The 11,421-nt window shown below is 23.1% G+C and overlaps 4 protein-coding genes across 4 annotated transcripts; 3 read left to right on the top strand and 1 right to left on the bottom strand. All coding sequences in view use genetic code 6, as the record gives it.

The window, feature by feature from the left end:
- Window positions 1-753: 753 nt before the first annotated feature.
- TTHERM_000449759 (transmembrane protein, putative) lies at window positions 754-1,146 on the bottom strand (the record flags this gene model as incomplete). The annotated part of the gene is made up of 1 exon (XM_012796937.1): window positions 754-1,146. The coding sequence occupies one exon, from the start codon at window positions 1,144-1,146 to the stop codon at window positions 754-756; it is 393 nt and encodes a 130-aa protein (XP_012652391.1).
- A 1,243-nt stretch (window positions 1,147-2,389) lies between these two features.
- On the top strand, window positions 2,390-4,312 carry TTHERM_00449750 (hypothetical protein; the record flags this gene model as incomplete). Its single annotated transcript, XM_001013370.1, has 1 exon — window positions 2,390-4,312. One exon carries the CDS (start codon window positions 2,390-2,392, stop codon window positions 4,310-4,312), a length of 1,923 nt encoding a protein of 640 aa, XP_001013370.1.
- Window positions 4,313-6,030: 1,718 nt separating this feature from the next.
- Window positions 6,031-6,435, top strand: TTHERM_000449749 (hypothetical protein; the record flags this gene model as incomplete). Its single annotated transcript, XM_012796936.1, has 2 exons — window positions 6,031-6,252; window positions 6,430-6,435. 2 exons carry the CDS (start codon window positions 6,031-6,033, stop codon window positions 6,433-6,435), a joined length of 228 nt encoding a protein of 75 aa, XP_012652390.1.
- Window positions 6,436-6,518: 83 nt separating this feature from the next.
- Window positions 6,519-10,135, top strand: TTHERM_00449740 (50S ribosome-binding GTPase; the record flags this gene model as incomplete). Its single annotated transcript, XM_001013369.1, has 4 exons — window positions 6,519-8,862; window positions 8,926-9,312; window positions 9,428-9,531; window positions 9,593-10,135. 4 exons carry the CDS (start codon window positions 6,519-6,521, stop codon window positions 10,133-10,135), a joined length of 3,378 nt encoding a protein of 1,125 aa, XP_001013369.1.
- Window positions 10,136-11,421: the final 1,286 nt, after the last annotated feature.

The following is an 11,421-nucleotide window of genomic DNA, read 5'->3' as shown; positions in this document are numbered from 1 at the left end:
ACATCAACCTTTGCAATTAGAATAATGTCAGACAATATATAATTCAATATTTTTAAATAATATTTTAATATTCATACCTCATTATCAATTTAAGAAATGACAAAAAAAGAATATTTATAAAAAAAGGAATAAATAAATAAATAGCGAAATATATTTTGTAATTATTTTCATAAAATCAAGCAAAAATAATTGATTTATTTTTCATGTATTAAGTAAATAAATTATGTTATTTATTAATTCATGCATTACTAAACCAGAATTTAAATACTAAATCTTTCATTCAAGCTTTTTAAAATTTATTAAAGCTATTTTTATGTGCAAAATAAAAAACTCGAATTTAAAAAGATTGAAAATATTAATACTAATTCCAAATTATATTTACATAAATTCTAAAATTAAAAAAAGGTTCAATTTCGGAGAGCATAAAAAAATAAAATCTATGTTAGAGAAAATAGAATTATTTATTAAGAATTAATGTTATGTTTTTGAATTTATGGTAAAAATTAAAAAAAAAACGAAATCTATTAGATTTAAAATGAAAAAACTGATTTAGATTATTTATTTATTTTGACTTTTTTAAAGTTTGTATAAAGAATTAATACATTTATTTCTTTTTTTTGATGAAATTATACAAAAATGTTTTATTTTGTAAGTTTTAATTAAAAGTACAAAGAATTATCATAATTATGCTAGCAATAAATTATTTTATTTATTATAAGTTAATAAGGATATAATTAGCCTTCTTTATTAAATTCAAAAGTAGATTAAGTATAGAAAGATTGATATCGCTACCTCAAAAAGTAGCATTGCAGAAGAAGCTATATTCATACAATTGTTAAAGCTAAGAGCAAAATCTTTAACTGGTTAGGTAGTTCCTGTACATTTTTATACACAATCATTGTATTAGCTGATACTTGCAAGGTTTCCAATTTAACCAAAGCATCCTGTTAAAGCACAAGCCTTATAATTATTAAAATCAGTAATGCATGTTGCATCATTATTGCAGTTTGCATCTCCAAAAATACTTTTGCAATAATATACATCTGTAATAATTTTCCAACCATTAGCACAGTCAGTTGTACATTCAGCTTTGATTCTTAATATTAGACTGAATAAAAAAACTATAGCTATTATATTTTTTCTCATATTCTAAGTAGGCTTATGTTGATTGATTGATTGATTGATTGATTGATTGGTTGATTCCTAATTTTTTTAATTAATTAATTAATTTTTGTAAACAATTTAAATTATTAAGTTTGATTTGATAAAATTAGAATTCTTATACTGTTTTTTAGGCCTCAAATTTTCTTTCTACAATTTTTGTAAACTCTAAAATAGATAGAATCTTTTCGCTGAATATTATCTATTTGAATAAATTTAATAGACAAATTGCATCTAAAATAACACCACACCACCTTCATATGTTATGGTAATTCTTATTTCTATATTAAAAATTAAAAAATTCTATAGTTATCTAATTTTTCAAAGTTTAATTAGTGGTCTGCCATTTTTTATTATTGATTCAATTAAATTGAATTGTCTTAAATAAATAAATAATAAAAAATACTCTCTTTATTCTTACATATTATCACATTGATTTTTTCAATGGCAAATTTAATAAGTAGACCATAATGATAATTCATTCATTTATTTTTAACTTTTAAGGAAATACTGTGATAATTTATTTATGAAGGAGGGTTTTATTTTTTTATGCAAGAAATAATCCAATTTTTTTTCTTCAGTTTCTACCTATAAAATATTGAATTTAAATCTAAATTTTATATTATATTATTAATATGTTTGTTTTTTAATCCTACTTCATTATTAAATTTAATTTTATTTATTTAATTACTTATTAATTAAAAATCAAATATTAAAAAAAATAATTATGAATAAGTTAATTTTTTTTATTGATAATATTTTATTTTAGCATTAAAAATTAAAGTTTATTTTTTCTATGAATATAATTTTAAATCTAAAATAAAATATTATCAATATTTTGAAATTATTTATCAAGTAATTTATTTAGAAAGTTATGATTTTAGTATGATTTCAGAAAACAACAAATGATCTATCTATTAATTTATTTTATTAAAACTTTTAGATCAATCATTAGCCATTTTTAATTGTTTCTATGTAGCTTTTGAAATATCTTGTATCTGCTAAATTAATTAATAATATATGACTTAATAAAAATTACAAAGTATAGTAGCCAATAAATTTATTTAAAGCTTATTCATTATTATTATGGTAAATCTTGATATTATCCAATTAATTAAATAAAATATACTAATTTTGATAATCTTATTATAAAAATAATAAAGTTGCCAATCTAAGCAAATAAATTAAGTATCATTATATTACAAGATTAAGGATCAATAAAATAACTATGAGTAATACTTCTGTTAACATAAAATAGCTTAAGGAGATGCACTCTAAGCTGTAAAACTTAAATACTAACGTAAGCAATGCTATAGGCAGATCTAGAGAATTCCATTCAAAGCTAGAAGGCAAGTTATAGGAATCATTATCTAAATTGCAAGAAAACTTAGATTAGTCTATAAACACTGATAGAGTTAACTAGAATGATAAAATTCTTTTAGATATTCATAGTCATTTTGAATAGAAGTGCTCATAAATAGAGGAATAAAATCTTAATTTAGTTAAGCGCCTTCGTTAGATGGAAAAATAAGAGGAAGACTACAAGAGTTAAATTAACCTTTTAAATTCATAGCTCTTAGAAAGAGGCTTGCAGCAGATAATTAGTTATCCTCAAAATTTTAGTTTTAAAGCAAATAACAGTCAATAGAGTAATTCGGATAACCAGGAATTTACTTAGCAGCAATTAGAGGAATCTTTTTATCTCAAGCAAGAAATTGACAAGCTTAATAAAGAGATAGAGGTTCTTATAGAAGAAAAGAAAAAAATTATTGATTAACAAGAGTAAAATTAGTAATACCTACACGATCATCAAATTGCTTGCAGTGAACAACTTACCTAGAGTGAATTATCTACAGGATCCAAAAATCCTTGCAAAGCTAATCCAATAAATGCTATTCCTTGCTAGTAGAATAATCTTTAAAATTTATCTAGATCCTCAAGTCCTTTGAAGAATTAGTAAATCGAAAATCATCAAATAATAAATGAAGAGCATATAACTAGAGTAGGTAACCTTTCTCCATAAAATAAACCACGTTCTTTAAATAGCAATTTGCATGATGGGTCTTAAATTCGCTTAATTTCTCCTACAAACAGCTAAATGAAAAACTCAATACATTCAATATCCCCAACAAAAATAGCCTTCACGAAATCTTAGTCAGCAAATAACCCTTCAAAGGAATAGGAATTTAGACAAAATAATTAATTAAATATAACTAAGTAGGAGTTAGAGCACCGATTGGTTGAAGACTATGAGGCTAAGTTGTAGTAAGCAAATAAATAATTGCGAGAAACCAAAGAGCTTTAAGAAAAGCAATCTAAAGAATTACTCAAAGAAAGAGATATTCGTATTTAGATGTAAATAAAATTAGAGGAATTGGAGGCTGAGAAGAGATACCAGAATATTTAATAGGAGAAAATGAATTCAGGTAAAATGTAAAATGTTAAATTCCATACATCTGATAGTTTAAGTTCTCCTAACATGAATTAAACAACAATATGCTAAACTCCCTTGAGAAACTAAATAGAAAAAAGTAATGAAAAATAGTATAAAAACGAAAACAGTTTAGGATACAGTGCCTCTGAATATACTTCTCCAAACAAAATAGCAAACAAGTAACTGAATACTACAAATAGCTATACACTGGAGTCAACTTCAAATTAAAAGTTTTAACCAATTCATACAACTTTAAAGCTAAATAAAAATCCAATAAGTTCAATTTCGAACAACGAGAGTAATTATACTTATTAAATGAGTGTTTCTCCAAATAAGAGGCATAATAATTAAGATACTTTGAATAGAACAAGCTAAGACAGTTCTCAAGTTTAGTAGCAACTCATACAAATCATATCAAAATTATAAAATTCAATGAGCAATAAAAAGAAATAACTAACTCCTATTAAAAATACTGAAAAACAAATAGAAACAGCTAAAAAATTTGAAAATGCTTTTGACAATACATTATCTTAATTAAAATCGATACTAGTAACATAAGAAAATTAATAGTAGCACCAATAATAAACATACCCAACCAACAGTACATTTAAATAAGATTAATCTCAATTCCAAACAGCTTTAAGCTACTCTAATCCAGGTTAAAATTGTTATAATAACAGCGTAGTTTATACAACAGAGTTCAATTCTACCCATTGAAAAAACCCATAATTTTTTATGTGTATAAATATAAATATTTTTGCTCACTCTTTAATAAAGTCATGTACATACATATTTTATACTTTTATAAAAATATATTCTAAAGTTTTGTATTTATTTATTTATAATTTATAAATAAAAAGTTTTTCATCCTTCGTTGGACTACTTCATTCAAAGATGTTTGTGGCTTAAAATAATATTGTAATTTTATCAAAATTTTATTAAAAAAGTAAAAATACTAAGCGATTTTAACAAAAATCAATTTTTATAATTTAAAAAATAAAAAATGTAAACAAATTTTTTCTATAATTTTTCACTTTTCTAATTATTCTTAAAGATTTTTATAAGTAATTAAAATAAGTAATGCCACATAAATAATATTGCAAATTCATCTTTTGCAGAATTATTTAAGTAAAGTATTGAAAAAATCAGAATTTATTTATCTAAGGATTTACTAGTTATTAATTCAAGCTGACTATATTTATATTACTGTTGCTGTTTTTAATGGTTTACTGTGATATAAATTTATTTATAACATGGTACTATTGATTTTACTTCAGCTGTAACAATTCAAATCAAACCTTAAAAAATTAAATTTTGCAAAAAATGCTAAAACAATAATACTAAAAGCATGCTAATTCTTCATGAAAGTCCATGAGATTTGATTAAAATTATACAGCTTACAGTATTTTTCTTTTGAAATTTAATTTTTTCAAAAAAATGTTGTTTTGATTTGATAACTTTTTTTATATAATTATTTGTATTTTTGACAAAATTAGCGGATGGCTGTATTCGTTAAAGATAAATAAATCAATCGATATGATGCTTTTTTTTATTAGTCGCCAAATTAAATAAATTCTTCTATACCTTTTACACATATTGATACAAAGTATATTATTTTATTGCAATAGATTATCTGAAAAAATGCTAAAAAAAAATAGAAATATAATCAAAAATATTGATAGATATAACTTTAATTTATATTAGATAAATTTTTGTATATATTTCAAAAACATATCAAGCAACTGTAGCTTTAATTAGCTATCTAAAAAATTCTTCCATCATTACTATTTTCAGTTATTACTATAAAAGCTATTGAATCAGAGAAAAGCTAAGATTCTTTCTCTTGAAGGAATTAATTTTTATAATATTATCAATATTTCATTAGAATTAATTATTGATTATACTTTAAAATAAATAAATAAATGCTTATTTGTTTATATGTGAGTCAGTTTATTATAAATTTTTTAAAATAAGAATTAAGTTAACTCAAAAATTAAATTTTTTTAAATGTTTATTAAATTTATTTTGTTTATAACCACAAATGAAAATTCATAGTTTTACAAAAATAAATTATCAAAATAAATAAAAATATAGTAATCAATGTAAAGGAAGATGTTATTTATTATTCTATGTGTTTTGGAATCTCATTAATAAAATTAGTATTTCTATGTTGATAATTGTATTGATAATAGTATTTCATGAATAGATTCATATTATTTAGTTTGAGGAAGTAGAAATCAATTAATTAATCAGTTTTTTTTTAGAAATTTATGAAAATTTGAGAAAAAAACCAAATTAGTTTGTTTATTCATTTATTCATGTCTTATTAAAGCTATTAAAAAGGTCAAAAAATAAACAAATAAACAAATAGGGAATTAATGCATTTATTATATACCATTAGAAGCTGCTAGTTTTTATTTTTACATAGAACTTTGATGAAATCGAAGCTATCAAGAAAAACAACTCATGCCAACACCAAATAAATAAAATAAGAAATAACAAATAACAAATAAGAACAATCGATTAATTAATTATAAAGAAATAAATAAAATTCATCTAGTAGAGCAAACCAATCACAAACAAACTAGAAAGGTATTTACTACAAATCTAGTAAATAAGAAAGTATTTAAACAGTAATTAGCACAAGCGAAATTCATGTAAATTTAGATATTTATCATATTGGATTTACATTTTAATTCAATAAAATATAATGGAATTTAAGTTGTAATTGTCGCCATTTAATAGTAGAAATAATAATCAATGAAAAATAAATAATTACAATGGCCTATTTTTTGTACTAAAAATAAACAATTAAAATTATTTTTATAATAAAGATTTGAAGAAGCGATCAATCACAGATTACAGTTGAACTTTTAGATAGCTAAAAACACATTTAAAGAAATAGAATTAAAAAAGAGTATTTATGAGTAATTTATTAAACTAATCTGAAGATTATTAATAAAATAGAGGTTCTATATCTCCATTAATTAAATCTTCTTTAGATAAAAACTAACTAAAGCTTTAAAAGCAGAAGCAGAACAGCCTAGCTACTTTTACTAATAATAATAGCTAATATTTATCAGGCTACAGCAGTAATTCTAAGTAAGCCTACAACTTATCTTCTTAAAATTTATACAATAAAACTTCTTGTTATAGTATTTCTTCTACTTAGCCCAACTAAAAATAATAAGCTTAGAATATTACATACGAAAATAACGTAATCAAAAAAATGGATGGCAGAACCAACTCCCAACACCAAATACCATGCAATATTTAAAACGTAGTCAATTTAAGTGGCTATCAAAGTTCATTAAATATGTAGAATGTAGACAATTCGAAGTCTACTGACACTTCGCCTTAATTCAGAAGCGTTAATGGTATTACGAACGTATCTAATAGCAATTTATTTACTCAAATTAATCTGCAATAAAAAAATTAATAGCATCAGTAGATGAATTCTTCTAGTTTAATTTAATCTCAACTAAATGCAAGTGGGAATAACTTCCTTTCTCAGTCAAACTAAATTAATGGAAATACTAAGTAATACTTTAATAGCTTTGCAAATAAAACTCTTCCATAGAGTATTACTTAATAAAGTGTGATGAGCCCTGGATTTTATCAGTATGAAAAGCCAAAAGACCCATATTTACAAATAGCTCCTCAAAGCTCTAACTCTTTTAGCTTATAAAAACCTAAATCAGCAAATTTAGGAAATTATTCTTAGTAGCAATTGCAATAGTAAATATATAGTTCCCCATTGAAGAATAAAAGTGGCGGTTTAGAAATATTTGATAAAAATACCAATCAAGCAAGCAAAATAACATAAATTCTAAATAATCATGGCAGGAACAGTTAAGTGTTAGAGAGCAATAGTAATTTGATAAGAACAAAAAATAATTCTCTTCAAATATAATATGTTAGTAAAGATTCATCATATTAAAAATAATAATAACTTTAGAATGACATATATTAAAACTTAAAGTTTTTTGAATAAAAAAAATCTTCTAACAATGATAAAAATTAAAGTAATAATTTAAATAATACTAAGTATCATTATCACATTAATATAAATAGTTCTGATAACCCAGTCACTTCATCCAATGTTACTGAAGATGAAGGGGCAAAACTATACACTATAGATAGTGGAAGTATTAAAAGTTAAAACCAAAAAAATAGCATCAACAATAATAGTAATAATAATTAGAACAATATATAATATCAATAGGATGATTAAGCAAAGATAATCGAATTAGAAAAAGAAAACAATGAATTAAAAGAAAGAATCAAGAGTTTAGAGCATAGAGAAAAGCTACGTGAAGCGTAGATAGAGTTGTAGATTTGTTAAGCTAGAGAGCAGTACAACATTTAAAATGAGAAAAACCTAAAGAAACAGATGGAGGAGCATCTTCTAAAAGAATAACAAATAAAGAAAGAGTTCGAATGGAAGTTAAATTAATCTGCCTGTAACAATGAAGTTTTATAATTACTTCATTCTCTTATGGATTAAAAAGAAGAGATGATGAAGTAAATGAAATAAATTTAAGAGAAGTTCAGTGAAAGCGAACTAAAAATTGATGACAAGTAATAGAATATTGATTTGAAACTTGAGTAATCTCCCTCATCTATCGATAATTTGATTCAACGTTCACAGAACAGCTAAAATAACATTGCAAATGGCACCTTCAAAAAAATAACTCTTTAGTCAGTTAATTTAAGCTAAAGTGCTAATCCATTAAACATGTAAGACTTTATCAATAACCAAGTTACAAAAATGGAAGCAGAAACTATTAATGAAGAGGATGACTGCAGTACTGGTACTAATTAAGACACTATGAGAAACGTTTAAAAAAGAAAAAACTATCAACTCAAAAAAGAAGGCTCCAAAAGTACAAACGATGAAATTATGACTAACAGCATCGGGTTTTAGACAATCGAAAAAAACGAAAAGTGCTTTAATGATGAGTTTATTTCTAATTCACCATCTCCTATGTCTAAAAAGAAATCTCTTAGAAATAGCTCACTTCTCATTAGTTCTGAGAGTAGAATAGAAGAACTTGAAAGACTAATTGGAGCCAAAAATCATGAGATTTAAATTCTTAAATAAAAACTGTATTAAATCAAAGACTACCTGATTATAAATCTCACTAAATTTCAAAGGCTAAATATTCCTAATGACTTGATTGATCTAGACATTTAACCTATGAAGAGAAGAAAATCATTTTCCTCTTCTTCTGATCTGCACTCTTTGGGAACTCTTAACAATGCGAGTAATAAAATTAATTATTTTTAATACTATTTTCCTTTATCCTTAATTAATAAAATAATAATAGGAAAGCAAATATAAAATAGCATCATGGAGTGGTCATATTCTTTGGATTGCTCTGGAAGCGTAGAGAGACTCATAGAAGATGGATGGAAAATATAAGAAATGCATTGCAAAGCTAATCTTCATGAATTAGAATAGGTCATTGGTGTGCTAGGTATGCCAAAATCTGGCAAGACTACCTTAATTAATGGGTTGATGAAAGGAAGCTTGCAGACAGTAGAGGAGTTGAAAAAAACAACCTATTTTGATCCCAAACTGAATATTATTTTAGATGAAAATATTGCTATTTTTGAGTATTCTTACATGCAACCTATTCAAATTGACAACTAGTAACAAATCAGCTAGAGCAGCATCACTGATCTCGCCTAACAAAAGTAGTTCTCTACTATGAGTAAAGGCTTATCATATTACTTAATTATTTTCTAATTAAAATTATTTTTAAACTAAATTAATTTTTTTTATTTATTCTTAATTAATTAATTAAAATAATATTTTTATTAAAATAGTTGAAGAGCAAATAGCTAAGACAAACAGAAGAGATTTCTTTTGGATAGATTTCTTCATTAAAAACACACAAACTTTAATAATCGTTTTTGATAAATTTACTTAAGTATTTTTATTTCAAATTTATGAATAATTTTTTTTTGAAAATATTTCTTTAAAAATATTAGGAAGAATAAAAGATGTTAAGCGAAATTCTCAACAGAATTGAAAATGAGGAGTCATTAGTAGTAAAAGAGCTTATTTTGATTCATAATTACTATAGCAAAGGATTGAATAGTGCTTAGGAATTACAAACATACTTCGGATAATCCCTTTAACATATAGATGCGAATTTCAAGCAAAAATCAATGGTAGAACTAAAAGTTTATAAAACTTCCTTAATTTAGAAAAATACACAGTCCAAGAAATACATCTAAATTACTCATATACTAAATGGAAATCTATTTGAACCATTTGCAGATAAGTATTAACATGCTATGCTTTAATACTGTATGAATAGATTGAGTGAAATCTAAAATCAAAAAAAATTTTTACCTTCCTTTGAATAGTTTTTAAAGAATAATATTTCTAATTACTTTAGCTAGAATTACAACATAGATTCCTTCTAAGCAATATAACCTTAAGCTGATATAAATGCCTTTAGAAACTATTATTTGGACTTTGATGAATAAAACTCTTCAATAACCTTCAAGCTAAAACACCAGTAATGAAAGTAATGAAGCAAATAAATATATATTTTAATTATAATTTTAATTTATAAAGTGATTAATGTAAAACAATTTTTTAGAAGTGAATCTAAACTTTCAATCTAGTTTTTATTCATTCATATATATATACATACATACATACATAAATAAATATATATCTATTATAAATAAATATTATTAAAAATCTATTATGATCTGCCAAAATATTGCAATTATTTTTATCTCCTTTATCATTTGTATAAACATTTTTCTATTTTTATTTTATTTAAGCTTTGAAAAAATAATTCTTTTATTTCATTGTTCTTTACAAAAATTATTTAAATTATTTTATGAGATGAGTAGAATTTATTTATCCTTTTTTTCTTCAAAATAATGAATTTCATTTTTTATAAACTAGCTTTTCCTTAAATTTATTTTAAATTTTAATTTTTAACAAATAAATATTACTTAAAACATATTTCTACATCAAAATCTATATTTTAGCAAAATAAATATTATCTAAATCACCTCCATTTTTATTTTATATAAAATATACATTTTTGAAATAAAGAGGATTCTTATTTTTTTTGAATAACTGTAACTTCTCTTGTCAAGGTCGAGAGATGAAATGAAAGTTGATAAAAGATGAATTTTTTGAGTCTCGTTATATTAAATTTATTTATTTTGGTATATAACAATAGACTCAGATATATTACAGTTAATACATTTATTGTGTTTAAAATGATATTTATATCAGTTTTGTGTATGAAGATTATATTTCCTATTTAAAAATAGAATAAATCTAATCAAAGCCTCTTTAGCTTTCTTTGAAAATGTTTTTATCAAAAGATTTTTGGTGAAATAAATTAAATTCTAATCTTTAATTAACAAAATATTCAGTCATTAAATTTGTGATCATTTTTTGGTTGAATTGTAAATGTAATTTTAATTCATTCAAATCATTCATGCCACCAATTCTTATCAATTCAACATATAACTTACTTTTCCATCAAAAATTAATTTTAATTCATTCAAATCATTCATGCCACCAATTCTTATCAATTCAACATATAACTTACTTTTCCATCAAAAATTAATTTTAATTTTATTTTTCTAATAAATTTCCTATTTAATAACTAATTTAATGGGTTTATTTTCTCTCCACAATTTTCATATCATCAAATTAGTTCTTTTTTAAAAATTCTTTTAAATTATTTCATAATTTCACCTTTTATTCAAAGTTTTAAAATAATTTAATGCGCTCTCTTTACTTTATTTTTATTTTATTTTATTGAATCATGAAATTTCAT

The sequence above is a fragment of the Tetrahymena thermophila genome (genome assembly GCF_000189635.1).
Source record: "Tetrahymena thermophila SB210 genomic scaffold scf_8254686, whole genome shotgun sequence".
Classification (NCBI taxonomy): Eukaryota; Ciliophora; class Oligohymenophorea; order Hymenostomatida; family Tetrahymenidae; genus Tetrahymena; species Tetrahymena thermophila.
The sequence above is the reverse complement of the archived record's forward strand: the minus strand, read 5'-3'. Positions and strand labels throughout refer to the sequence as shown.